This window comes from Trichoderma atroviride, chromosome 2 (assembly GCF_020647795.1).
Source record: "Trichoderma atroviride chromosome 2, complete sequence".
NCBI classification, from domain to species: Eukaryota; Fungi; Ascomycota; class Sordariomycetes; order Hypocreales; family Hypocreaceae; genus Trichoderma; species Trichoderma atroviride.
Genome location: NC_089401.1, coordinates 1,135,848 through 1,163,417, shown reverse-complemented (window position 1 = coordinate 1,163,417; position 27,570 = coordinate 1,135,848). Strand labels below are relative to the sequence as shown.

General features: G+C 48.4%; 11 protein-coding genes and 1 non-coding gene across 12 annotated transcripts; 6 read left to right on the top strand and 6 right to left on the bottom strand.

Moving 5' to 3' along the window:
* Window positions 1-212: 212 nt before the first annotated feature.
* On the top strand, window positions 213-1,157 carry TrAtP1_003102 (uncharacterized protein; the record flags this gene model as incomplete). Its single annotated transcript, XM_066111745.1, has 2 exons — window positions 213-499; window positions 551-1,157. 2 exons carry the CDS (start codon window positions 213-215, stop codon window positions 1,128-1,130), a joined length of 867 nt encoding a protein of 288 aa, XP_065967824.1. The 3' UTR covers window positions 1,131-1,157.
* A 235-nt stretch (window positions 1,158-1,392) lies between these two features.
* Window positions 1,393-4,979, top strand: TrAtP1_003101 (uncharacterized protein; the record flags this gene model as incomplete). Its single annotated transcript, XM_066111744.1, has 4 exons — window positions 1,393-1,890; window positions 1,947-2,598; window positions 2,664-3,285; window positions 3,341-4,979. The coding sequence occupies 4 exons, from the start codon at window positions 1,393-1,395 to the stop codon at window positions 4,977-4,979; spliced, it is 3,411 nt and encodes a 1,136-aa protein (XP_065967823.1).
* Window positions 4,980-5,235: 256 nt separating this feature from the next.
* Window positions 5,236-6,129, top strand: TrAtP1_003100 (uncharacterized protein; the record flags this gene model as incomplete). Its single annotated transcript, XM_066111743.1, has 1 exon — window positions 5,236-6,129. One exon carries the CDS (start codon window positions 5,236-5,238, stop codon window positions 6,127-6,129), a length of 894 nt encoding a protein of 297 aa, XP_065967822.1.
* A 1,012-nt stretch (window positions 6,130-7,141) lies between these two features.
* Window positions 7,142-8,855, top strand: TrAtP1_003099 (uncharacterized protein; the record flags this gene model as incomplete). The annotated part of the gene is made up of 6 exons (XM_066111742.1): window positions 7,142-7,376; window positions 7,447-7,681; window positions 7,737-7,903; window positions 7,949-8,212; window positions 8,272-8,473; window positions 8,555-8,855. The coding sequence occupies 6 exons, from the start codon at window positions 7,142-7,144 to the stop codon at window positions 8,853-8,855; spliced, it is 1,404 nt and encodes a 467-aa protein (XP_065967821.1).
* Window positions 8,856-10,524: 1,669 nt separating this feature from the next.
* TrAtP1_003098 (uncharacterized protein) lies at window positions 10,525-12,732 on the top strand (the record flags this gene model as incomplete). The annotated part of the gene is made up of 6 exons (XM_014087684.2): window positions 10,525-10,760; window positions 10,825-11,050; window positions 11,116-11,808; window positions 11,864-11,883; window positions 12,396-12,485; window positions 12,576-12,732. 6 exons carry the CDS (start codon window positions 10,525-10,527, stop codon window positions 12,730-12,732), a joined length of 1,422 nt encoding a protein of 473 aa, XP_013943159.2.
* Window positions 12,733-12,821: 89 nt separating this feature from the next.
* On the top strand, window positions 12,822-13,670 carry TrAtP1_003097 (uncharacterized protein). Its single transcript, XM_014087683.2, has 2 exons — window positions 12,822-12,845; window positions 12,900-13,670. The coding sequence occupies exon 2, from the start codon at window positions 12,912-12,914 to the stop codon at window positions 13,395-13,397; it is 486 nt and encodes a 161-aa protein (XP_013943158.2). The 5' UTR covers window positions 12,822-12,845; window positions 12,900-12,911; the 3' UTR covers window positions 13,398-13,670.
* A 290-nt stretch (window positions 13,671-13,960) lies between these two features.
* On the bottom strand, window positions 13,961-14,045 carry TrAtP1_003096. The gene has a single exon. It is a non-coding gene; the product is annotated as a tRNA-Arg (tRNA).
* Window positions 14,046-14,188: 143 nt separating this feature from the next.
* On the bottom strand, window positions 14,189-15,886 carry TrAtP1_003095 (uncharacterized protein). Its single transcript, XM_014087682.2, has one exon. It carries the CDS (start codon window positions 15,796-15,798, stop codon window positions 14,440-14,442), a length of 1,359 nt encoding a protein of 452 aa, XP_013943157.2. The 5' UTR covers window positions 15,799-15,886; the 3' UTR covers window positions 14,189-14,439.
* A 1,948-nt stretch (window positions 15,887-17,834) lies between these two features.
* TrAtP1_003094 (uncharacterized protein) lies at window positions 17,835-19,948 on the bottom strand. Its single transcript, XM_066111741.1, has one exon. It carries the CDS (start codon window positions 19,601-19,603, stop codon window positions 18,023-18,025), a length of 1,581 nt encoding a protein of 526 aa, XP_065967820.1. The 5' UTR covers window positions 19,604-19,948; the 3' UTR covers window positions 17,835-18,022.
* A 164-nt stretch (window positions 19,949-20,112) lies between these two features.
* TrAtP1_003093 (uncharacterized protein) lies at window positions 20,113-22,651 on the bottom strand. The gene is made up of 2 exons (XM_014087680.2): window positions 21,679-22,651; window positions 20,113-21,614 (listed from the first exon to the last, which is right to left on the bottom strand). Exons 1-2 carry the CDS (start codon window positions 22,107-22,109, stop codon window positions 20,225-20,227), a joined length of 1,821 nt encoding a protein of 606 aa, XP_013943155.2. The 5' UTR covers window positions 22,110-22,651; the 3' UTR covers window positions 20,113-20,224.
* A 2,619-nt stretch (window positions 22,652-25,270) lies between these two features.
* Window positions 25,271-25,579, bottom strand: TrAtP1_003092 (uncharacterized protein; the record flags this gene model as incomplete). The annotated part of the gene is made up of 1 exon (XM_066111740.1): window positions 25,271-25,579. The coding sequence occupies one exon, from the start codon at window positions 25,577-25,579 to the stop codon at window positions 25,271-25,273; it is 309 nt and encodes a 102-aa protein (XP_065967819.1).
* A 606-nt stretch (window positions 25,580-26,185) lies between these two features.
* Window positions 26,186-27,197, bottom strand: TrAtP1_003091 (uncharacterized protein; the record flags this gene model as incomplete). Its single annotated transcript, XM_014087679.2, has 2 exons — window positions 26,756-27,197; window positions 26,186-26,704 (listed from the first exon to the last, which is right to left on the bottom strand). The coding sequence occupies exons 1-2, from the start codon at window positions 27,137-27,139 to the stop codon at window positions 26,186-26,188; spliced, it is 903 nt and encodes a 300-aa protein (XP_013943154.2). The 5' UTR covers window positions 27,140-27,197.
* Between the last annotated feature and the right edge of the window lie 373 nt (window positions 27,198-27,570).

The window sequence follows — 27,570 nt, the reverse complement described above, 5'->3', positions numbered from 1 at the left end:
TATCCAATCATGGCCAAAGTGTAAGCTGCTCGCAGACTGAAGCATCCTGATCATTCTGATGAGGGAAATGCCAAACTGGGAGGACGGTGTGGTGGTTTCGCGCAAATTTCTAATGATGGGAATACCAATGCAAAATTGGTGTATATAAGGATCAAGAATCTCTTTCAGATTCTTCAGAATAAACCACTATAAATGCCTTACTTACATCGACAATGGTACCGCACACGTTCCTCATCACTGGCGCCTCTTCTGGCATCGGCGTGCAAATCGTCTATGCCGCTCTTGCGGCTGGCCATCAAGTGTTGGCCGCCACTCGCAATCCCCAGGCGGCCGCCGCCAAATATCCCACAGTACGACAGCAAGGTGGGCGATGGGTTGAGATAGACGTCGATAAACGCGAGACAGAAGCTACTGTCGAAAAGCTTGTCAAAGAGAACAGCGTTGACATATTGGTCTGCAATGCCGGATATGCAATGTTAGGTCCTCTTGAAGAGATGAGGTACGATACCGTGTCATTTTTAGCACAAATTTGTCTAACTTTGTGTGTTAGTGTCGAAGAATTTGAGGCTCAGCTGCAAACAAACACCATTGGAGCTGTGCGCTGCATCAAGGGCGCCTTGCCTCACTTTAGGAAGAATGGCGCAGGAACAATTGTGAATGTCAGCAGCTTAGCTGGCTTTTATGGTGCCCCCGCAACAACCGCCTACACGGCTTCTAAATTCGCCTTGAGCGGCTTCTCAGAAGCTTTGGCAACTGAAGTAGGCGTATTTGGCATCAGGGTTATACTTGTTGAACCAGGCTCTTTCCGGACCAATCTGGTTACCAATCTTGTGGTCCCCGCGCGCAAAATAGACGAATATGATGGTACTCCTGCCAGAGGGCTTGTAGAGTATCAGCGCGCGTCAGATGGCCAGCAGCCAGGAGACCCCAGCAAGGGAGGGAAGAGAATAGTAGACGTGGCAACTGATGCAATAGGCGATGAATTGGCGAAGAAAGGAAAAGGAGAAGTCTTGCGAGTTCTCCTTGGTTCTGATTGTTTCAGTGTCGCGAAACAAAAGCTGAAAAAGGTGGGAGAGCCATTGGATTTTATAGAAGAGATTGCCAATAGCACAGATTTTGCTTCAGACTAGTCTATATAGCGTTCCCGGATATTCGACGTGCGTGCGTGTGTGCGCAAAGAAAGAGGCTGAGATGTTTGATTAGTTAGTATTTACTTATTTATTCCTTGCTTATGCCCGTATGAGGTCTCTCAGTGTGGACCAATCACATGTGTCCTAGAGATCCTCTCGCTTCTGTAGGCGGCTCGTTGAAGCCTAATGGATCTTTGGGCGGGGTCGTGCGACTTTCAACATTTCGACAACGCTCGGCGCATATTAAAACAACTAACTCTAGATGCGGCGTCAACGTTTGAAACGAGGACTCAAGTCCCTCCAAGGGAGGCTGCCAGGCTGGCTGCAACCCGAGGATCAAAATGACACATCTGGCTATTATACTTCAGAGCCCCAGAAGCAGATATTGGTTATTAACAATCGATACGATGAAGCTACAATCAATGACCTTTGGAATATAGCATATGAGAAGCTGAGAGCGGAAGACGGTGCGCTCATCGAGGAATACGAGAAAAAGCTTTTGGGAAATATGGCCGCTGGACTAGGCTCAATGTTAAACGCCAACATGAGAGACCGAATGCAGACAATACTAGAGTACCAAATGAATGCCGTTAATGCAAGTACATGGAAGTTAAAATTCAGGAGCTCCGAGGTCGAAGTCAGGGATCTCGTACAGCCTATTCTAGGAGCTGTGAGTTTGGTCAACGAATATATCACTGATGCCGTCGCTGTAAGCTCCTACGCATCTCTGGCTTGGGCAGGTATCAGTTTATTTCTACCAGTAAGTCGAGATGCAAATATATATATCTAGGGAGAACTGCAGGTTGATCATTTTAGCTTTTCCTTAACCCATCGACCCAAATGGCATCTCTGGCACAGGGTTTGGAATTCGTCTCGGACCTTATCGCCCAGAGCCGAATGAGGGAAGAGCTCTACCTTCGTCGCTATGGGTTGAAGACTCAAGCAGACCATTCTTTACAACAATCTCACCACGAGTACAAGAACGGCTTAGAGCGGCTCTATCGACAGATTTTAAAATTTCAAGCCAGGGCTTACTGCTACTTTACTGACAGCTCTGCATCTCGCTTTTGCTTTGACGTCATGAAGCAGACTGATTGGGATCAGCTGGTCAGTGGAATTCGTGAGCAGGAGGCTATGTTTGCCAAGTTGTCAAAGACTTGGCGCGATATCCAATATGATAATGAATGCTTGGCGGCTGATAACCGACACCGAGAGGCATTAAACCTCTGGTTTACCATTGGAGCAAATGTCGCCAGCTTAGAGCGGGCAATTCAAGAGGCACAGAAACAAGAAAGCCGCATCGACCTACTGGAATGGTTGTGCAATATTGATCACACCGCGCTTTACAATAGTGCTCGCCAAAGTCACATAGATGGCACAGGCGAGTGGCTCATACATGGGAAAGAGATATTCAAGGCATGGGAGAAGAGTATCGCGCTCAAGTCTTTCTTATGGCTCCATGGAAAAGGTATGTCCAGAAACTAGCAGTGTGTCCTTTTATTTATCAGCCAGGGTTATCTGACATCTTCATAGCTGGTTCTGGGAAGTCTGTATTAAGCTCCTCTGTGATTAAGCATTTGCAGGACCAACACAAGGGTAATGCTACAAATGTGCTCGCTTATTTTTATTTTAGTTTTAGCGATTCTCAAAAAGAGACGGTCGATGGAATGATCTCATCACTTATAAGACAGATCAGTGCTCGTCGGCCGAATATACCGCAAGCAGTCCAAAGCCTTTGCGAGTATAAAAATGGAGGCGGCCGTCCGGATACTGAAACATTGATAGAGGCACTAATCTCCTCCATGCAAGGATTTTCAGCCGTATATATCATTGTTGATGCATTAGATGAGTGTCCGATGATTTACGACGAGAGAAAGAAGCTCCTTAAAAGCTTACGCAATATCCTTGAAGCAGCGCCCGATAGCCTTCACATGTTTTGCACAAGCCGCAAAGAAGTAGACATAGATGAAGCCATTAGGCCCTTATTACTTGAGCCTTGGGGGGACGAAGTCGATCTATCTCACCAAACTAAAGCTCTTAACGATGATATTGCTCAGTATATCGATTCCATTTTGGCTGATGCCAATTACAAAACATGGCCAAAAAGTGTTAAAGAAGAAGCAAGAAGAGTGCTGATGGAGAAGGCTGATGGCATGTAAGTCAAGCCTCATATTCGTTAGTAACGATAGTCTTGCTTACTGCTAGTTAAGGTTCCAGTACATCCGCTGTCAGTCCGAAAACTTGCAAAAATTATCCTCTATAGATGCCGTGCGCAAGGCTCTCCAAGACCTTCCCAGCGGACTTGATTCAACCTATGCCAGAATGCTCCACAGCATAGATGAAGACTTCCGACCACAGGTCATAGCTTCATTGAAATGGCTCGCCTATTCAACGGGTTCCCTGAGCATTGGTATGCTTGCTGAAGTCTTCGTACTACCATCTAGGCCTGATGACGGATTTGAGGAAATCTCTTACCTGTTCTCTCCAATGGATGTGCTCAAGTACTTTCCTGGACTCATCGTCATCGGGAAAGGCAGTGCTCGGGGCATACAAGAAAATTCCCTTGTTCGGTTAGCTCACTTTTCTATCAAGGAATACTTGACATCGGATCGAATACTTCACAGCCGTGCGTCTAGCTTTGCATTTACGGAGTCTGATGCTCACATGCATATTGCTTGCTCGTGTCTCGCCTATCACTTGCATATAAGTTCGATGAATGCGATATTGGATTTCGATCAGCCTGGTAATGTATACAGGGATCAAGTGCGGCTATACGCAACCCTCAACTGGGCATGGCATCTCGAAATGATACCTCACACATCCTGGCCGCCTGATATTTTACGAAATGCTGTTCTCTCGCTGTCAAGCCGCAGCCAAAGCCTGCTCACTATGGTTGGAGGATGGCTCAGATGGGAGGATTTTATTCGGCGACCTCATTACTATACTGCCTCGCGCGGCTTCCGCCAGCTCACTGAAATACTGATTTCAATGGGTGATGGTGTTAATGGGTATCTCACGCAGCTAGATTTAGATGAGGGTCTCCAGGTTGCGGTGAGATACCGCAAGAAAAGTATCGCGAAACTCTTCTTGGAGAATGGCGCTCAAATACGCGACTGTCTAGAAACAGCAGCAGAGCAAGGAGAGGTGGCCTTGGTAAGGCTTTTGCTGGATCACGGCGCTGAAACCAATGCACTCGCTGGTAAACTGGAAGCGGCGCTGCGAGCTGCGCTATGGAGCGGCCATCTCGGTATGCTCAAGCTGCTCTTGAGTCGCGGAGGCGATGTCAACAGCCCATTTATAAAGGCAAAATACGTGCCCACATCAAGAGCCTCAAGCGAGCAACATGTTATAGACTGTCTGCGTTTTCTATTTGACAACGGCGCCGGCGTCGATATGAGTGCGGACAAGTCTCTTACAGAGGCACTCTATGTGGCAATATCTTGCCAATACGAGGAGGTATCCCGGCTGCTGCTCGACCGAGGTGCGAACGTAAACGAACTCGCTAGGCCGCATGAGTTTCCACTCCAAGCGGCAATAGCACAACTTTCTCCTAATATCGAATTCATCAGGTACTTACTTGATTTAGGCGCAGATCCAAACGCTCAGGAGGGGAGATCTAACACGGCTCTGAATATCGCATGCGATCACGCATTTTGGGAAGAGGGGCAGTCGGTAGAAATCGTAAAGCTTCTAACCGACTACGGCGCTGATGTCTCCATTAAAGAGGGCGCATACGGAGCGGCAGCATTACAGGCAGCATGCCAGAATTCCAACATCTCAATTCCTGTTATACAGATGTTACTAGAGAAGGGCGCTGACGTGAATGCTCGAGGGGGGGTACTACGGTAACGCTCTGAATGCACTGTGTCAGCTTGAAACTGGACAGGAGCGCAAGCTTGAAGCAGTGAAGTTGCTTCTGAGCTATGGCGCGGATGTTCGTGCTGAAGGTGGTTGTTATGGAACGGCACTCCAAGCTACGTGTGCCTGCACCCAAGAATACGACAGAGAAAACATAGCGCGTCTTCTGATACGCTCTGGCGCCGATGTGAATACACAGGGTGGACGATACGGCACTGCACTTCAGGCAGCTTGCGAAGTCGGAACCATGGCGGTGGTGCGTCTCTTACTTGAAGAAGGCGCCCTTGTTAATGTTGAATCCGGATACCATGGCACTGCCTTGCAGGTCGCCTGCGCAAAAGGCCATATTGAGGTGGTGCTTCTGCTCCTCAAACATGGTGCAGATATCCATCTGCGCAACAATGGAGCCTGGCACGCTGCTGCGCAGGCTTACAACGACGATGTTATGAGGCTATTGCTTGACCTAGGCATCGATGTGAATGACCAGCATGGTCCGCATGGAACTGCTCTTCACGCCGCGTTACGGCTTGATTGGACCATCGAGAAACTGCACATATTAAGGCATCTAGATGGCCCACGTAAACGTGCGCTTGGTGGTTTCAAACTCTGGGTGAGCAGAATAAATCTCTTGATGAGTCGCGGTGCCGATCCCAATCTTGTGGCCGGCGAATACAGCACAACACTTCAAACAGCGTGTGCCTCAAAGCCAGGACTAAATTTCAAGTCCAAAGTCGCGTATCCCGGTCCGGCCGGACCAGAGTTTCTTCTCGATATTTGCCCCAACATCGACATCAATGCACAAGGTGGATTATTCGGCTCGGCTTTGCAGGCGGCAGCATACTCGGGCCAGACGCCTACTATCAACTTATTGTTAAGCAAAGGAGCTCATGTAAACGCTCGCGGCGGCAAATATGGCAGTGCCCTGAATGCCGCCGTTATCGCACGCAACTGGGACATTGTTCAGATTCTACTCGAAGCCGGCGCGGTGCCTGACTGTCACATGTTGTTAGAGCCTGATGAAGAGTGGCTTCAAAGTGTGCTGGAAGACGACAGCGATGGCCAAGGCGCTGTGGAGAGGTATAGGAAGTTTTGGGAGGTGGAAAAGCTAAGGCAGGTAGACAAGGAGAAGGAGAAAGCATGAACCTCTGCCTACACTTTACAAGCATCGTACAAGCATCAAAAGAATCAAGTCACACCACATACGTACCCGTAGAAAGATTCCGATTTCATCGACTGATATGCTTACCTGAATATGGAAGGAGTTACAAACATGCATTTAACCTCGTACTCTATAGACACTCAATATCGCTTATCATTCTTGACATACGAGTACATTTCTCACTATACATGTAATGCAACCCACCATTAATTTATTTCCGGTTTTCTCACTCTATAATTTCTTCTGGCCTTCAATGAAAGATATGTCACCTTCTCCCCCCCGAAAAATCGTACTTTGGCTGACCGTTGCCGCCAGCAGCATTCATATCCAATGAGCTGCAACGATGGGCGTAATCTAAATTGGTGTTCACAACCTCTATGCACCCTTCCATATATTCCTACCTACCCCGCATTCGAATGTGACCTGGCAATCGACATAAAAACAGGGAAATGCAACCCTATCGCAAATAATCAGCTTACATTACTACTATTACGCGCACCAAAGTCAACTAGAATATAACTTTGGTCGCGTTTTATTCGTGTATCACGTTATATCATTCTTCACAGATTTCATGTCAGACGCTTTCAGAGAAACTACCTATAGTCAATGGTCTGGTAAACAAAGCACTCAAGCAGTACTCAAGCAGTAAATACAGACGGCTTTGTCAAGTCATTGTTGAACGTACGCCAAGAGGGGGATTATATGCTATAAGAAAACATGCTTTCATTTACCACTGTACGTGAATATTTCTCTTGTGGTCCGTCTTTTACAGAATACCCGCTTGTGGGGAATCGAAGCCTTTCATACCCGGACAAAGGTGCATCCCAACTTGATCCCATAGGATTTCATTCACAGTCTTAGGCTAAAGCATATAGTAATATGTGTGTGGCAAGCTGTACAGTCAGTATTCATCATTAACGTAACAGGGTCACCTCCGTAGTTTTTCTTTCGCATACGTTTCTATCGTCAAAATAATCGTCAAAAGCATCCAAGCATGGTTTCGTGGCCAGCTTTCTCGCTGGATAGCTTCCACTCCACTCCTGAAGAACATTACCAAGGACCACCACGCAATGTAAAGCCCATTCAAGAGTACAAAGTGAAGCCTGAGCTTCTGCCACCGAGTTACGAAATCAAGGGTACAGACCTAGCTTCCAACATTCTCTTTGTAAATGTAAACATTATAGAGTCGAGCGGTCGCGAACCCTATAAAGGTTCCGTATACATTCAAGGTTCGTTCCTGAGTTTTTGTTCAGCCTATAAAGCAGAGGCGGAAAAGAAAAAAACATATAACACAAACAGGCGAGCGCATTGTACTCGTTGGATCCATCCCTAACGAAATCGAACTCAAGAGGGACCCGAGTGTTACTGTATGCGATGGAAAAGGTCGCACTATCATGTCTGGTCTCGGGGATGCCCATACACACATGACCTGGAACGGCGATGATATCAATCAGCTTGGGAAAATGAATGCCGACGAGCATTTACTGCTGACGAAGAACAGTGCAAAATGCTACTTAGACTCCGGCTATACCATGTAAGCATCTCATCTTCGAGGACTTTGAACCTGTCATTAATTATATGCCCGCTAGGTGCTTTGGTGCTGCGGCTGCGAAAGATTACCTCGACATAGCCGTTCGGGACGCAATCAATGCCGGATCCATCCCGGGGCCCCGTTCCCTGGCAAACGCGCGCGAGATTGCCAAAACAGATGGTGAACTGAGCCCTGATATCAGCTTCATGGCAGACAACGTTGACGGTTAGTTCTTTAACAGCCCTATAGTACGATATCTGATTAACTGAGAATTGGATTTCCGCCGTATTGTCAGGACTATCGCAGATCTCGGCGCCGATAACATAAAGCTTAGTATGTCGGGGGAGGCTATCACTGAGAGTCGTTCCGCCGAAGACTGCTACTATACAGAGGAAGAAACTCGGGTGGCTGTCGAGGAAGCGCATAAGTTTGGCAAACGCGTCTGCTCCCATGCTAGAGCCCGAGATTCTGTCATTCAATCCGCAAAGTACGACGTTGACGTTATCTACCACGCCTCATATACCTGTGATGAAGGTACGAAACAATACTTGGTCTTGGACTAAAGTCTGTCAATGCTGATTGCTGGCGATTAGGCATGGCGATCCTCGAAGAGAAGAAGGATCGTATTGTTGTTGCTCCTGCTATTAACTGGCTCTGGGCGACTCTCTATGATGCCGAGCCCTTTGGATATACCTTCAATTCCGCGGAGGCGATGGGTTATAAGAGAGAGACTGAAATTGCCGTTGCGGCTTTAAGAGAGATGCATCGCCGTGGCATTATTGTTTTGCCGGGAGGGTGAGTTGCCATTTTATCCTGCTGTTCTTTTGAGATGGCTGAGTAGTAGCAAGCCCTATGCTAACCTTGTTAATAATGCAGTGACTATGGCTTCGCCTGGTGCCCACCTGGCACATATGCACGGGATCTCGTTCATTTCCACAAGCTGCTGGACATGACTACACACGAAAGCATCATAGCTGCTACTGCGGGAGTGGGAGCTTTAATGGGCCGTCCACATGAGCTGGGCAAGATTCAGCCCGGATACTATGCCGACTTGATCTTGGTTGACGGAGATCCTATTCAAGATCTTGAGATCCTTCAGATTCATGATAGGCTGAATGTCATTATGATCAATGGACGAATCCATAAGGCCGGACCAAATGACTTCATTGAGAACTAAGGTAATAGGAAGACGAGGTGATTGCAGGCAATGTGGTAACGAACCTGCCAATTCGAGTGCGCTGGGCAAAAGATTGAATAATTTCCCTGGGATTTAGCAATTAATTTAGCAGATAACGTATTTCTATGATTATAATCTTTTCTTTTGTAGAGAAAGGGCGCCATTGCTTGTCGCTTTATATCCGTTTGTCTTATCAGATCACTTGATTCCAGATGAGTCGATCGGACTCGGGGTAGGTTATGATATTCGCTTCAGTTACTATCAAGAGAGACTAGAATTGATAGCTCAAATCGTGACACTAAGTCCTATCTGGAGGGCCTCACCTCGTCGCTCGATGGTGTCAACTTACGGAATGGATTGGTATAGCCTGCATGATAAAACTAGGGAGCTTTATGATAGTATTCATCAGCTACTGTTCTGTGTTTAATGGATTGGTGGATGTGTAAATATGTTCTGGGTGTGAAACACCCTTTTTGGATACACGATAATACATGTATACTTCTCTGAGCCAAAGTTTTGGATATGTCATAATCGCCGCCATCAGATGCTGAAAAATCGACACATCAGAAATACAATTCACTGAATTTTTCACCGCATATCTCATCAGGACGGTGAGTCACTATGTTGCTTCACATAGAGATCCATAACTGCACGAGTTGATTAATCTATGTTTTCACTGCACGCCTTTCAGTAATCAATTAATGGCATTCGCGGCATAGGTGGTATAGAAGACGGCCTCATTAAACGGACTTTTCCTAAATCCGATAACTTTTTGCAATCCCTTGCGGAGCGACTCTCTGGTCTATATCCGAAGCTGGCTTTCTTGGAACTTGGTGGCCTAACTTATGTGAGTGGGGTGCTCGACTCACGTACGGTTATCGTACCTCTATATTGCACGTATACTTCAAAGGGCAAAGTCTGCTGACAAGGCAATTGGTTGGGCCTCAAGAATCCTGCTCGATACTACGGAGTATTATTAGTACTACTTGTGCCCCTCATATGTCGCGTAGTGATATGGAGCTCAAGTACATAGAGGTCCCTGGATTATAAGGATTCTGGTACACGTCGTGTTTTTGCTATCCTAATGGAGCTAACTGACCTATAGCTTACTTTTTTTTTTTTTTTTTTACTCTGGCAGCATGTAAAGAGAAAAACAATATATATATACATATATAGGACTTGACAATTCATATTCTCTATTGAAATCGCGTTTGTTTACTCTTCTGATTCAGCGCCGAATATTTCTTATGGAAATACTTCTTGCACGAGATACACTCCCTAATAAAGCATTGCATTAGTGAATGCCGGATCGATCTCCCCTGTGGAGGAGGTCAGCACACTAGTCCGTGTTTGTCTCGTATACCCGATTTGGCAAACGAGGATGACTGGGATCCTTTGCCGAAAATATACTGTGCCTCGCACTTTGTTTGACTGCAGCAGTATTGCATATCGGAGATATACCTTGAGTGTAGAGCATGTTTGCCGAATTGGGCATACGAGCACACCAGATTCGAAATACGATACGATGCTCTAAGAAACTGGAGCCCATAGTTCAAGAATAGGTGTATATAAGGAGGCACTTGCCCTAGGAATTTCAAGAGACTTCATTCTTAAACAGCCAGTTACAAACACATTAAACTACATCAATCCAAACACTCAATTGTACATCATGACCTCGGTTAAGAAGATGGCCAACAACCTTCCTGCGGCTGCCCCTCCGCCCAAAAGCTTGCTTGCCTATCATCGCCAGTTGTCTCCCACAGCTGCAGTCAAGGTCAGTCCCCTCTGCCTTGGAGGCATGGGATTTGGAACAGCATGGGAAGACATTATGGGCAGCTGCGACAAAGAAGCGTCTTTTGAGTTGATGGATTATTTTTATAGCCAAGGAGGCAATTTTATTGATACGTGCGTATTAAAATCTCCTCAATCTATCTACGAAAGAAAATGTGCTAACTGCCTGTGTTTCTAGAGCGGGCAACTACCAATGCGGAGAGTCCGAGGCAATCATTGGCGAATGGATGAAAGCACGAAACAATCGAGAGGAAATTATCGTGGCTACCAAGTATACGTCTGCTTGGCAGTTGCACAACCAGGATACAAAGATTCAGTCGAATTACGGCGGAAACAACAAGAAGTCTCTAGTGCTATCTATTGAAGCGAGTCTCAAGGCACTGCAAACGTCATACATTGATTTGGTTAGTTTCTATCAAGTTTCTCTTTTAAACTGTCTGCCGAAAGTGCTAATTTAATTGTGTATTAGTACTATGTCCACACGTGGGACTTCACGACCAGCATCCCAGAACTCATGCACTCTCTACACAATCTCGTTGCCGCCGGAAAAATTCTCTATCTGGGCATTTCCAACACCCCGGCATGGGTTGTCGCCAAGGCCAATGAGTACGCTCGCCAGAAGGGATTGACTCAATTCTCTGTCTTTCAAGGGCAGTGGAATGCTGCTGAGCGAGAAATCGAGCGCGAGATTGTCCCCATGTGCATTGACGATGGTATCGCCCTGGCGCCCTTTGGTGTCTTGGGAATGGGCTACTTTCGCACTTCAGCCCAGCGAGAGGCTGAGAAACAACAAGAGGCTAGAGAGGGCCGCAAGGTCCCTTTCGTCGATAAGCCCCAGAAGACAGTCATGGCCGATACTCTGGAGAAGTTGGCTTTGGCTCGCGGCACGTCCATTACCAGCATAGCCTTGGCCTGGGCTAGAACCAAGGCTCCATATGTCTTCCCTATTGTGGGTGGTCGCAAGACTGAACACCTCAAGGCTAACATTGAAGCACTGGGCATCGATCTGACAGAGGAAGAAAAGAACGCGATTGAGAATGCTGTACCATTCGATTTTGGATATCCTCAGACATTTTTGGGTGGACCTAAGGGCACTCAGTATGCGAAGGATGCTTGGACAACGAAGAGAATGGGACACTTTGATTGGGTGTCACCACCACAGGTACGTTGATATTGAGCAAACCCCATGTTATTAAATTCAGGCTAACACGATATAGGCCCCCAAACCCCATCCTTTGTAAGATAAGGCTTCTTAAGGATGCATGCTACTACATATGCGTGGCATTACCGAAGCATCACATCAATAACAGATTACATATTGCTACATCATATCTAGACAGCACTTGGCGAATATAGCTACAATAAAATCACATCATCGTGCTTACAGTTGAAACTATCACCAGCCAACAAATCATCCATTCATGTCCTGTTGAGTTCATACTATTGCACCAATGTTTCTTGGCTCATGCAGCACCCATCTTAGGTGTATGTATTTAACCGAACAACAGCAAAAGCACTGTGTCAGCATCTTTGGTCGCACTTCATCCCGGCTTGGCACTAGCGAGCTCTCAAGCGGCCGGACTTATTTAAAGCACTATTCATACTTCTCTCCTAATTGCAGTCATTCGATGGTTGGCATTCATCTTCTTTTCACCGTGCTCCGAAGAAATGTCAGCTCTTCCCAGCGGAAATTTCGGCGTATTCGCGATATCAAAAGCAGGAGAGAGCCAAATACTCTCGACTCCTCAGGTGGACGACTATGGACGTCAATTACGCCAACGAAGGCGACATGCCAAGTCCCGTGCTGGGTGTTTGGCGTGTAAATCATCCAGAGTCAAGGTAAAATTGCAGGCAAAGTCAAGCATTCCATATTCATCAAGTATTTTATGAAAGGCAAAAGGTAATCATTGACTAATAACATGGACAAAGTGTAACGAGCTACGACCTGTTTGCGCGAGGTGCTCAGCCAAGAATATACCGTGTCAGTATGAGTTTAGCATCATGTCTATGCTACCAAGCTATCCACGGCATCAGATCCATTGTCACGGATCTGCAAACGACTCTGTCCCGAGACCTCTCGGACTAGGTCTTGATATGCCCGTTTTACAGCTCCTGCATCATTTTGATCGCCACACTGCATCGACACTTGCCTTTGGCACTTCTGTATGGAGAGACAATGTGCTTCCTCTAGCGCTACATGTTTGTCACTTCAAGCCAATTATTTCTACTTTATCAAGTGCTAATGGCAGCTAGAATGAGATTCTTATGCATGCAATCTTAATGATGTCGGCATCTCACCAGCACAGCATTTCGCCCGAAAATAGTACATACACAAAAGCTATGGCTTATCATCTAGATCTCACTCTCTCCGGATTCAGAGGTCTCTTATCACAAGGCACAGAAAACTGCAATCATGATGTAGTCATTGCTTGCTCTCTGTTGCTAGTGCACTACGCTTGGTCCATGCCCTTTTTTGCATACGCAGACGACAAAATCGATATGAGAAGCGAACCTGACAAGTTACTCAAATTCTCTGCTGGCCTCAAAGCAGTCATCATTACTATGAAAGAAGACAACGGGTACTACAGAGGCATTTTCAAGTCTCCCATGTCCAGTACTTCTATCCAAGCATTCCAAGACTGGGAGTCTGCTCTAGGAACCACGTTTGACTTTGGCGATTTTTTTCTTTGGCGCGAGATCAACTGCCTTGGAAGGGTCTTTCGGATGCTGCAATGCGCATGGATGTGCTGATCCGTATGAGCGGCTGGCTCCTCTCCTTAACACGATGGATGCTGTATTAAACGGCCATGCCATCCATCACCTGATGCTACAGATACGGATATATACGCTTTTCTGGCCTTCAAAAGCATCCAGAGATTTTGAAAACGAATTTTCCGTGAACCAAACCGAAGCATGCGTTGTCATGCTCACTTTTTACGCCACCGCGTGGTGGCTTCTTTCCGAGAGCGTGTGGTGGGCACGCAGACGTACAAAAGTCATGTGCGAGTCCATTCTTGAAAGCCTGGATAAACATAACAAAAACAAGAGGTGGCAAGCAAATATTGAGCATGTACGTCAATATTTCAAGTTCACGCCGAATGGCGCTGGGGGATGGACAATTGGAGATCCGGGTTACCATCCAGCAGAGTATTGACCACATGTTTTCAGCAGCTTTCAGAGGGTGGGATACTGTACAGCGTGCTTATTATCTATCAATATAAATCTGCCCATCTCATTATGAGCAAAAAAAATATTTGTACAATCGGAAAGCGATGTGAAAATGTGCCCCGTAAAAAGACAAAAAGAAATCGAAGCGACCACGCCAGGAGTCGAACCTGGAATCTCTAGAGGAGGTGTGAGAACCGAAATCTAGCGCCTTAGCCATTAGGCCACGCGGCCGGGAGATGTTATTGATTTGAGTCGGTCGATTTGGTACTCATAAGTGCAAGGGGAGTTTGCCGACCAGATTGCAAAAAGATCGCGATATGCGGGAGTTCCAGCCAGCTGGGATTTCTAGCGTGGGCCAAAGATCCAGACGTTGGGAAATTTTCGCAAGGCAGGTGCAGGGCAGGCAGGCGCTACGATTGCACCTGCTTCATCACCGCAAAACGGCAAGAGCTAGCGTGCCGATTACCTATTCTGGTAACAGAGATCAATCGTGCCGTTTATGGCAAGTGGCAGAGAAGAATGAATGAGAATACGGCAATGATTGAAAAGAGAAGTGAAAAAAAGGGAAAATCATCTATAATGTCTAACAGCTCTAGCCACAGGACCCATCCTCACCAGTCTCGGCTCAATGGTCCTCTACATTTTCATCTCTTCCTGGATACATAATGTCTTGAACCCATACCGCCCGAACAAGGTTGACAAAAACAAAGCCAAAAATAAGGACCATGCAAATGCTCATCCCTGTAGTCACCCACTGCAAACTACCACTTGCCAATTCTTTCCCGATAGAGATTGTTGCTAATGTGAAACCTGTATTGGGAAACACCATAGACCACCAACCAAGATGAAAATATTTCGGTGGCGATGAAACAACAGCGACGACAGCGATACCGAACCACCAAAGGCTGAGGGCCCAGAGTGAAATGGCCACTAGGACCGCAATGACTCTGATGATACTTTTCTCAATGCCCAGCTCCTTGATGCTATCCGGTACTCCATTCGCCATGCCGATCAAAGCCAAGGCTGTGAACGCTGGCGGACCAACACACATGAAAAGTCCAGGGCGGTGTTCTCGGTTCGGAAGACCAGACTGGATCAAGCGTCCAATCATGTGGGAATACATGAGTATAGCAACCGACATCCCAAGACCTTGGCATGTTAGCCCGGCGATGAGAATCGGCATAGCGGCGATTTCAGGCTGCGTTGATGCTATGACAGATGCAATTGTCCCGGAAAGCATGATGGGAAAGATTGGCAGAATCAGAGTTGGCATGAAGCTCTGGAGGTTGAGACTATGAACCGCAAAGACATAGCTGTATTGGCCAATAGCAAGTACTGCCGTCAAAGCGACGTATATCCAAAAAGCTGCTTGTATAGCCCATTCCAGCCCGACATGGTTGTCCGGTATGGCATATCGTTGCGTACTTGTGATGATGGTAGCGATGGAGAGAAAGAAGGTCGGGAAAAAGAAGCCTTCTCTTGGGTGCGTGAGGGAGCGGACCATTTCGCCAGTGTGGAACATGAACCGAGCTACCATGGTCATTGTAACGAGCGAAAATATGATAATGTTCACGATATAAACCACCAAGCCAATAGTTTTCAACCCGTGGAATTGATTGGGCTGTGCAAATATGAGCAAGGACAGACCTCCTGCGCTCATCGGTAGAGTATACCAAGCCCACGTGAAGTGCTGAAGTCTCTGTCGTATAGATAGCCTTGGTCTGTTCGGATCGTAGATATCAACGGCCGGTTTCTCGGTGGTTTCCTCGATTGTGTGATGCTTGTCATGTGTTGGCGTGTTGACGCGAGTTACATCGCCAGAAGGCACCCGTGTGTGGTTGGTGGCACTCGTGTTGGGCCTTGCTCCCTCAGCCTCATCGTCGTTGACGGGGACAAAGAATTCTGAAAGCTCCTGTCCCTCAAATTCGGATTTTCTAGAAGCAGGTAGTTTTTCCCATCTCAGGGACTGTGCATTATGAGACATGATGATGGATGTGGTGTGGCGTCGAACAAGCGGCGCTTGGGAGAAAAAAGTATACTATAGTATAATAAAAAGCTCTGTAGAGTCAAAACATCTCATTGATGAATTTTTACACGAGGAGATTTCATATCTAAATATTCTAGAACCTCCTTCCCAACCCTGTTTGCTATCCGAGAGCAGGCGAAGCAAGGACCCCAGCGACTTCCCGACTTGTATGCCTTGGACAGGTGGCTGTACCAGGAGCTGACGCAGCAAACGGAAAGTCCGGGCGCTATAGTTGGGTATCAAGAGGCAACCTTGTCTCATTTCGAAAACATCCTGGGTGTAGAGAGTTACATTGGCTACCTCGCTGAAGCTTCATCACGTATCAAACATCTTGGCCAAGATGTGGCAAGGCAAAAGTCCCGAGCTTGGCACCGGTACTTGCGCCGCTCTTAAAAGCCGATCACACTAATCGAGTGCCAAAAGGGAGTATTAGCCAATTTAGCTAGCGAGTCAATCTGCCGGTAAACAATCAGGGGTTGATACGATCTTCAAAGGCTAAAATGATGTCCGTATCATGCCGGGCAGCGAGGTTAATTCGCCAAGCCTCTTATCATATTAGCGTAATCACGCCGGAGTCGCCAAAGATAGAATATAAAGTACTATTCTGAAGAAATCGATAAATCTAGCAATTAATTATGTTGTTGTCATTGAAGGAGAACATGGCAGGGCTCTTGAGCAAACGGAAGCAAGTGGATCCACGTGGCCAGCACGATATCTATGAGAGCATGGGTGAGTCCATGTTCGCGTCACAAAATAAGATAAAACTGCATATACAAATTCCAAAGCCTGGTTTCATTGCTTCTTTCTAGATTGACATAATTTTGTAAAGGTTCACTACATGTGTCGTCGAAGATGGCTTGACAAACTTACCTCGTTAAGCTTAGACGCTTGCGCAAGATCTTCAGGAATACCCATCATCTCTTACACGCTCCATACCCACAGAATAAGCTTGGCAGCTACAGCGATAAGAATTTTAACAAGGTCGTATGCGCCTCAGAATCCATCCTGAAGCGTAATATTGTAACAATGGAGCATAGGTACAGGGGAAGCATAAAGCTTCTTGTAAAGGTTAATTCCGACGCTTTACTCGGAAGTCCGCCGACTTATTCTTCGGCAGGCATATGTGATAGGAGTGCCACACATCTACAACTAACAAAATCCTACGGCTCGAGTTTTCGCTCCATCTCAACCACTGCGTACAGAGAGGAAGAGATATGGCAAAGGGGGGGTTATACTCTAAGTGCTTGGGTCCCAAGTGATCGGCAGCTTTGGCTTGGCATCGGTGAGCCGGCCCCCTGTCAATTCTATAAGGAAAATAAAGCCTTGGCATCAACAAGTAAAACGACAACAATGCCTAATTGCCATTTCTTGGCAGCACGTATGATCACCTTTAAGAACGTGCACGGAGCCCAACGATGGAGTCGCCGAAGTCTAATGGGACAGATTACGCGTTGCCTGCTTATACTGGCAGAGCCCAAGTTCAAACGCCATCGAAGACAAGCAAGGATTCTGAGTCGAGATTTTTATTTGCTGCAGGCTTTGGCGCGACAGCTACCTAGTATAACGGGATAACTGAGACAGACATGCACCGCCTCCGGATTGTCCACGCATTTGACCAGATGCTGGTCTCTACATTATCCTCCTACTTAGGCGCGTTTGTCAGCAACCCCTGTTGAACAGGGAATATCGCACACGTTCGATCTGGCGCTCGCCACGTGCCAAGATATAACGAATGACGGTTATAAAATTTGCGAGGCATATTCAAGCTCTGAAAAAGCCTAAAAGTCTCTTTTCTGGAAGAGCGAATGGCATAGATATGCAGATCTAATACCGCTTCACCTGGAAGCTCTAATTTCGGTACATAGATCTGCACAAGTTAGGCCTGTCAATTTTTTCCTTTCTATAAATTCCTTATCTATAAGCGATGTGCTCAGCCTCTTGAGAATTGCGAAACACGGAAAAGGGGAACTTTGAATGTGACAATATCTTATCGCCGCCCTGGGCTCGTATATACGACAGGGCAAACATTTTGATGCCCAGCTGGGGAAACAACTATAAAACTTTAGATTCAACCCCATGCTCGTTTGCCTTCCAACTCCTTAGCGATGCTAATTGCTATAAATAAAAGATTTCCATCATGCAGCCCCTTCAGCCAAGACTGAATGATCGACAACCAAACGTTTCAAGTACTCATCTCATATTTGCTCCTCGCCCTCAACTTCTCCCCATACACCCTGAAAATCCACGGAATCGGCGCCATGGCCACCGTCACAAACCCCAAAAGACTTGTGGCCCAGCCCGCGCCGAGGCGCTCGTACATTTGCAGCGCAAACAATGGAAACGCCGCAGAGAGCAAATACCGGCTGAACATCATGGCTCCAGAGGCGGACGCTCCGTACAGTGGGCCGTAGGCGTCCAGCATGAAGAGATTTGCGCCTGCATAAACAAGCAGAGAAGACAGCATGACGAGGCCTTGGAAGACGATGGGCACAATCCAGTGGACATGGAAATGCACCGTCCAGCCAACAATGAAGAGACAAATCGGTAACATGATGCTCCCTATCAGAGCAGACACGAGTCGATTCTCCGACGGCAGCGGCTCATCGTCATCATGGCCACGCTGCCACTCCGTCAAACGCCTCTGATAAGACTGAAGATCAATCAAAACCAGGGGCACTGCCGCAAGCGCCGTGCCGCACATGAGGCCCAAGTACGACAGCGGCTCGCTCTCCACCGACCACCCATAGTAGGTCCGAAATATCCAAGGTACAGACACGACAAACGTATACAACAAGCCAAACAGGAATCCGTTATACACACTAACCAGGGTAACAATCGGTTCGGTAAACAGCATGTGCAAGGGCCTCTGGATCAGCGTCGTGAAGAAGTATCTAAACGCTCGTCCAGGTGAAGTTCGCTGCGACGCAGAGTCTCGTAGCCCCAGACGCGTAGCACGTCGTTTTAGAATAACCTTCTTGTACGTCTCGCGAGTGAAGCATACAGGGATATAAAACGCCACCGTGATAAATATAGATATCCACTGCGTCCACTGCCATGGCTTGACGAGGAGAACAAACCCGCCTATCAAAGGGCCCAGGGCCGCTCCAAAAGATGGCACGGCATAGTATCCTCCTAGGCTAACACCTCTGTACCGTGGTGGCGTAAAGTCGAGTAGCGTTGCTGGCGCATTGTTGATCAGAGGTGAGGCAAACACACCAGCAAAGAACCGGCAAGTCGTTAGTCCGCCTATCGACTTGCTGAAACCAGACCCGAGTAAAAATAGAACGAATACTGGAGTTGATAGCAAGAAGACGGACTTTCGACCATACGTCTCCGAGAGTGGTGCGCCAACCATGGGTCCAAAGGCGAGGCCGAGGTTGTAAAGCGAAAGAGGCAAGACAGCCACAATGCGGTTGCAGTGAAAGTACGAGGCGACGGTATCTTGGGCGGGCGCATACATGGATCCGGCTATGGTGCCAATCATGGCAAGCATAGTTATGGCAATGGTGCTGAAAATTCGTAAAGACGCGGAAAAGTTGCGAGGATTGTCGGGATCTTCAGGACCGGTCCAGTCGTAGGCGGCGTTGATAGTCAGAGGGAGGACCGTGTTTGGCTCTTCATATCGACCCTGTTCTTGATCATGGCCCTGCTTCCCATTGTGATGATATTGATCTGCTGCTACCGGTGCGGTGTCTATGGCAACTCGGGATATCACCATCTCGCTCTGTGGAGCCTCCAGTGACGGTAACGTTGGTCGATCCATGTTGCTTCGTATACACTCTGTATCCAGCTATTAATCCACAGTGAAAGGTTGAGATCTTCTCATGTTTATCTTCATAACAGCTTCTTGGTCTGCATGCAAACTTGTTGAACATGCAAGCTGAAGCAGACTTTTCTCGCACTAGTCTCTCATAGCAAGAAGTCTGCTCGAAAGTCCACTTCATCGTAATGAGAGAAGCTAAGAAGATGTAAAGGTTTTCAGGAAAAGATGTAAGCGCTTTTAAAATAAACCCCCGAAAACGGTGGGATCTGCGCCTTCTCGCATTGTCAACTCACAATGAGAACAAAATGCCCCTCTCACGCCGATAATTCATCGGGTTCAACTACCGAAATGCCGGCGTCATTACCCGCATCCGGATTCGGCGCCCTAAAGTCACCCCGGACTACTGGCTGGTTCCGTCAACAACTGATTTAGCCGCAAAGATTTAGTAATCAAGATGACTCAAAGGCGGAGTGGACAAGCATTCATGTTACAAGGGAATCGTGAGAGGTAGAGGATATTCGTTATATTAGGTATGTATGTATTTATATATAGGTATCAATTGCTATACGTTATCTTGGTATCATATCCGTCCTTGCATCAACAGAAAAAAGAAAGAAAAGTTTAGGCATCCTCGTCGGCAGCCTTGCCAACACCGGGTTGGTTCTGGCCAATATACTCGGACTTCTTGAGCATGTTCCACTTGTCTTCCTCGGAGTCGAGGTGGCGGAAGCAGAACCAGAAAGCAACACCACCAATGAAGGCGATGATGGCGACAGTGGTGTAGTTCCAGACCAACAGGGGATCGTCAGACATGGGAGTAAAAGCCTCGCCAATGGCGGCGGAAACGGCACTCATGAACAGGTTGACACTCATGACCAGAGACTTCATGTTCTCAGGGGCCTTGGAGTAGGCATACTCGTAAGAGGTGACGTTGGCGAAGATCTCAGCAATACCAATCAGGATGTAGGGCAAGCACTGGGCCCAGACATTGATGGGAGCGGGAGGGCAGGGCACTTCCTCGCCATCAATAATGGTGGTTCCGTTGGCGTGGTTACCGCAAGGGCTCTTCTTGTAGATGTAGTACTGCATGACGGCAGAGGCAACCATGGAAAGGGCAGCAATCAGGAAACCAGTGGCCATACGCTTGATGGGGGTGAAGGCAATGCCAAGCTTGCGGAGACCAGGGTAGAGGAGGTGGTCAATGAGAGGAATCATGATGACGATGGAGATGGGGTTGAGGTTCTGGATAATGTCGTTGGGGACGCCATGTCGCTCAAGAGTACCGGCTTGGATGGTCAGGTTACCAGTCATCTGGTTGTAAGACAGGAAGAAGATGGGGAGGAAGAGGAAGACCTTGCAGGCCATCAGACCACGGCGGACCTCATCAACCCAGGCGTCATCATAAGTCATCCACTTGGGGCGCTCGCTAATGGCAATGCGCGAGGGGCGAGCATAATCCCAGTTGATCTTGAAGCCCTTGGACTGCTTGCGAGCATACCAGAACATCTGCAAGAACTTCTGGAGCAGAGAACCGGTAGGAGGAGTGAGCTTGTACTGCTTCTTCTGGCTCCACAGGACAAAGGGAGCAAGAAGGAACATGCCAGTAGGGATGAGGAAAGCAAGCCAGAAACCGACGTACTTCTCAACGTAGACCATGCTAATCTGGCCAGCAAGAGATCCGATGTTGATGGCGAGGTAGAAGTAGAGGAAAATACGGGTGTTGGTCACAGCAGGATCAACAATGACACGCTCGCCAGAAGGGAGAACCTTGACATGCATGCGCTTGTCTTCGTTCTGGTCGGCAAGTAAAGGAGAGACGTTGGCCTTGAAAAAGCCAGTGCCTGTGCAGAGGGTGATGAGACCGATGATGAAAGCAGCGAAAGCGCTGTCCTTCTTGACAATGACAGCGGGAGCAGCGGCGGCGACGAGGATAACGTGAGCAACGGTAGAGATAGCAATGGCAACGTGGAGAGTCCAGAAACGTCCCATGCGAGCATCAGCAACCCAAGCACTGTTTTCAAAAGCATTAGCATCAAAGCTATCTAGAATGGTTGTTGCACAAAGTAAAGACTTACCCCATGAGAGGCATGATGTAGGCCCAGAACTGGTTGAACAAGCTGATACCCATGGCAGCCTTGGGCCCCATTCCCAGGGCACCAGGAAGACCATCGGCAGTGGGAGCAGCACCAGTGGTGGAACCGGGAGGAAGAGGTCGGTTCACAAAGTTGGTGTAGAGGATAGAAGATCCATAGTAGGAGAAACGCTCGCAAAGCTCAACAAAGGCAATGGTGTACATGGCCCACTTGATGCTTCCCGAGACACGGCGCAGGGTGCGCAAGTCCTCCTCGGTGGGTGTGTCGTCGAATTCCCCCTCATCGTTGCTGATAACGTCGACGTCGACGTTGGCATGTGCCTTTTCGTCAAAGACAGTCTCCTTGTCAAGGCCAGCCGCGCGACGGTCGGCCTCGGCAATGACGTCGACCTCAAGGCCGGCAGCGTTGCTCATGGTGGATGGAGGTTGAGGCAAGTCCTGATGAGCTTCTAGATGGCGCAAGTTGTCAACCCAGGAGGATGAAGAGGGCAGAGCAGACGGACTTCACAGCACAAGGAGAAGGGAGAGAGGGCTGCTCGTCAGGCCGTTCTCGTCGACTTATATAGACAACTCGAGGGTCGAGACAATGCTGCAGACGTTGATAAGCCACACAACCCCCCAACTTGCCCAACCTGACCCTTGTATCCGCTTCCATGTGCTGACCCGGTCTTGTCCCTCCTCTGCTGCGTATCTGGCGTGTGGAGGCGAACCGAGTCGACGCCCAGATATCGACTCGGGCCAAGACCAACAGCCGCCGGAGGGCGATACTGGAAGCAGCAAGGCCTGTGGCAACTAAACAAAAGATCCCGGACCAGTGCCGGGGCCATCCAGGCAACAAATGGTGTAGGTGGAGGTGGTGAGAAGAGAGCTAAGCGGGGAGGACGCATGGCGAATTGCCCGAATTGACGCTTGCACCACCAAGTCGCAGGCTACTGGCAAGCCCCAGCCGCTAATCAGGTTGGCTGCTAGATGCGAGGAAACACTGACCGCTCGCAGCCAGGGGTCCTTGTGCTCTACACCATGCTGTAATGCTGCTGTCCTACAGTGCTCCCTTGCTTGATGTATGTCCGTGGCTGCAACGTTGTTTGGCATCCTTCTTGGCATCCTTCTTGGCGTCCTTCTTGGCATCCTACGCTGTGGTCACCATCAGGCCTCGTCTTCGGCCAGTTACCCATTCACCAGGATACGTCTATTTAGACTCACACGCTTCCTCGGCAGTCGCAATCACAGCATCGTCCACCAGGAACCTGCATCACAATTATCAAACACCCAGACGTTCAGCATCCCGCACCTGTGTCTCACAGCGAGGCTCTCTCCATGCCCCCTAAACGATCCGGCGACTTGGCACGCCAACATTAGAGGCCATTGGCGCAAAAATAGACGACAGAGCCATGTGATGGCGGCGGGGCGACCAGATAGCTCTGCTTGGCATCGTTAGCGATGACACTGACACGAATAATGGCAATCTATTAGCCGTCGTCGACTCTCTTCATCGACGGCAGCATTGTCTCGCATCTCTCCATCTACATATCTAGGATTTCCGCTAAAATAGACGTCTCACGGGCACCTGCATGCGGCTTTGCGCGATCGTGGCTGCGCCTGAGGAACCTTTTTTTAAACAACAAAAATTCTCCTGTAACCTCAACCTTAAGCTTGTTATGCTTTTTTATCGCCCGAGTCCGTCTACACCAAAATCCCACCCAAAATTCGCCGCCTCACAGCAATAAGCCCGCCCTAGGCTTGTCCGGGCTTGGAGCGAGCGGCTCTCGACTCTCGCCTTGGGCGCCACAGTTACAAAAGTCCCTGGGCCAAGGAACTCGGCCAATGGCATCGCGCCCAAGTCTTGTTTAAGCTCGCCGTGTTGCAGGGTCGACATGCGAGCGAGCTCCACAGACGCGGATCCGTTGCGCTGCTAATTTCAAGCCTAAAGTAAAGCTCAAATATCAAGGTTACTTTTAGATGCCCACCTGGAGCTGGCCGCGATTACGAGTGCCTAATGTTACAGAGCCTCCTCTGCTCCATACTGCCACTGATATTGACATTCCAGACCATCCAGATGCGATTAGCGCTTGGCGGTGTTGCCCTGGACGCCGAGAGCCGCCGAAGCACGCAATCTGGCGTTGCGGCGACGACGACGAAGAGTCATTCGACTCAAGTCGCAGCCTCAGCCGAGAGCAGCTGAGAATCTCGAACGAGCAGCGACTCTGGCATAGCGGCAGTAGGTGGGAGCGCCTTCTAGCTGCGGTTCTTTTGTTCCTGAGCGCCTCCATTTGCCGCTGGGCCAAGCCCAAGAGCGGGTGGCGTGACGGCGGCGTCCAGCCGATAAGGGAACCATGCTGCTAATCCTCGAATCCTGCAGCGCTCGCTGCATTGCCGGGGCGTCCCAAGCCGCATGGCCGTCGGTCTAAAGCTGCAAGATGAAGGCCTTGTCCATGTGGCTTGTGCAAAAGTCCTGCCAAGAACCGTCTATACGGTCTCCCGATGCAAAGAGCGCTACTCATCGCGATCGAGCCATGTACAGCATCCATTCACAGTTCCCAAGATGATGGGATCATGGGCGGTTGCCTCTCCCACCTCTGCACCAGATGGATGCAACCCTGGGGGTCTCCCCGAGGCCCACAGCATCCAAGTCGTGACAACCTTCGGTTGCACATGTTTATCTTGGCCGTAATACGGGGTTTTGTGGGCCGCTTGCCACTGGCGTTGCTCAGTTGCTCAAAACTCTCGTAATAATATCACTTCTCTGGACGCTGAGATGGAGATGAAAAGCAATCTGTTAGTCAAGATATTGGGGAATATCTGGGGAGAAGACCAGTCTGCTGGAGTTTGACGGCGGAACGAACCACGGAATCTTGATTACCCCATACGGGGTAGACAAGAGCATTGCTGAGGGTATCTTTGTGATCGGTAAACAAATAAGCTTCAGCTCATAATTAAGGCGATGCTATTGCCGCCACAAGTTCGTTCTGCCTTTTGCCAAAAAAACTCATTCCGCAGTTGGTAGATAGGGCGGCCAGAGACGGCTAACCAAGGCTGTTGGGCGACTTGTTCGAAGGATTTTCTGCGGAATTAGATCGAGGAGAAAGATCCCGTTTTGGGCACCTTCAACCACACCACCTCGACCTGAAAAGCACTTCGCTCTTCGCCCTTCGCTATACATAGCCTGCCTGATATTCTCGGCTTCCAGTCTAATGGGCGCATTATGGCAACGCCCTTTCATCAAAGCAGAATTTCGGACATTTCTTGCTTCTCAGAGTCACCTAGCACTTACACTTAGTCTGCTATGGACTGCTCCGTTCTTGTAATTTGCATGTCAGAGTCATATCACCCTGTCGGCGCCTTTCCAAACGAAGCCAAAGGGAAACACACGCGCGTGCCAAGCCTCCCTAGTACAGCTGCTTTGGGCCAAGTCGCTCGGCCATTTCTCATCCTTTACGAGCGCCACAAGTTAGAAGTCTTCGACAACACTTCTAGGCGTATCCGGGCTGCGCCAGTGGGTGGGGATGGCGCATCCTGGCCGTTGATAATGGGTCGGCTAGCATTGGATGGATGGTACAAAGCGACGCTGTGCTCAGTTAGATTCCCCAGAGTAGCAACCACCAAGGCAGTTTCACAGTCCAGGTGGTGGTTTGCCGAGCCTTTGAACTTACTATGGGTTGCTTATCAGTGGCCAATTCCCCAAATCTAGCCATAACTGGGGAAGATTGACCAACACCACTACGTTTTAGAGTTGAAAGTTTAAGAAGACATCGCCGAGAAAACTCTGCAGAGGCTGGAGCGGTGTTGGCTGGCAGTTGATCTGCCCACCAAGCAGCCAGTACGAGCTCTTTGAAATCATATCTTTGCATCGCAAACAACCTGCGCTTATCCCACTTTGTTGTCATCTCCGTCGGCAATACGCTCGTCTCCACAGGCAAGCTCTTGGCGACTGGAGGTGAGCGTTAGTCAAATGTGATACAATGCATGGCACCACACATTTGGTAGCATTAGCGCCAGTCGGTAACTTGGCATAAACTCCGTTCAATTTGAAGCTGAAAGTTTGTTATGTGCGATGCAACGATGCTGAGACGATACGTAAAATGAGTACAGAGTAGCTGATGAGCTGATGAGCTTACAAAGCCGTGTACACTATTAGTTTGTCGCCAACAAATGCACCAGTTAGTAGCGGTCATCAAAGTCGATTTGGCTTCTTTCTATAGGAGCGAGAAACATGATGCCCCTGAGTCAGGCATGAGACTGGTGCGGCAAGACCAGCTCGTTGGTTGACTTGCTCGACCTCGAGCGCAAATGCGGGATGGCTTGAACTGGGCGAAATTTCGTTGGCAGTAAGAACTTTATATATGACATCAACGTGATTGACATTTGGGGAGGCTTTGAAGAAGAAAGTTTTTTCTAGGCATACTGCCCTCTAGCCATGGCTGTGCACTCAATCCTCTAACTCAGAGTTCAAATGATGCACATCGCATAATAGCTGACCTCTCTACCGGAAGCTACTTAGAGCACATGCTGCCTAAAGGTTCAAAGGCGTAAAGATCGCTCCAATATTCCAAGTCATTCAGCTCTTCTTCAGAAAGCTGTATACCGGCAAAGTCTTCTCTCCTTGGCGTGCGAAACTGAGAGTGGACGGCACCCACATCGTCCCAGTGAAACCAACCAGCGTGCTCCCAGTCGATGATGCCCACAATTTGATCATTGCAAACAATGATATTCGAGGGTTGTAAATCGTTGTGCATGAAGTTTAACTTTCTTGATCCCCTTTCTGAGCCATCACTGAAGAGGATCGCGCTTTCGGACGATGAGATATCTCGATTTACTATAGGATTCGGGTCGGACACAATATAAGTTGGCTCCAATACTGTTGAAGGAGGTTGCACGGTGCTCAACTCGGCCATCATCTTTTGCGTCTGCTCTTTGAATGAAGCTTTCTGTGCAGGGGAGAGATATGGCCATGCTACATTCAGTGCGACGCCGGGAATCCTTTCCTGGATAATGACATCCTTTCCTTTGAGCTATAATACCGTCAGTAAAGTATACATTGCTGGCCTTTGTAATGACTTTACCTTTCCACTGAAAAGAATCCGGGGTACCGGTACTGTGTTGGGAACCAGCTGTACTGCTGCAACCTCATTTTTGTCTGCGATCGAATAGTCCCGAGACGACTCTGATCCAGCATCTCTTGTCCCTAAGTGGCATGACTTGATGATGATGCTGCCGAGAGCAAACACGTCTCGACCCCCAAACGGATTCTGATACACATAGCATGTCGAGTCGCACTTTTCGAGCACTTCTGTCCAGTACTGCAGTGCTTCTTGCGTGTTTGAGTTGCAGTATTCTTCTAGTGGTTTGAAGTCCTGTGGACTAGGATTATAGCGGCCATAGAGGGGAAGATCATAGTAGAGGTCTGTAGGCGGGATTTTGCCCGCTTCGGCTTCGTAAGGATTCATAGCTTCTGAGGGTGGAAGTTATTTCAGTTCAATCACATCCCTTTGCACATGTTTAAACAAGAGTCTACTCTGTCAAAGATCATTAGCAGGCAAGATTGTTGTCCAAAGCTAACAGCATGATGGATTCTTTCCATTCCTGTCTTAACTAATGATTACCATGGCAAGTCCCAACCGTAGGTGCCTTTCAATGAGATACCAGTCACTGGTCAAGATTGCACGACAAATCTTTCGCCAGACGTCTTCGGTTGGCTTCCGATACTCGTTGGTTGGCGAATACCTCCTTGAGTGCCCGTTGGCTGGACATGTCGGCGACCAACTTGGATGCTTCATTTGTGAATCACATAAAGCCAGACCAACAGACACCTAGAGGTAGGTGGTTAGCACATGCCGTTGAAAGTACTATGTACAAGTACGATGTAGATGGTTTGTTC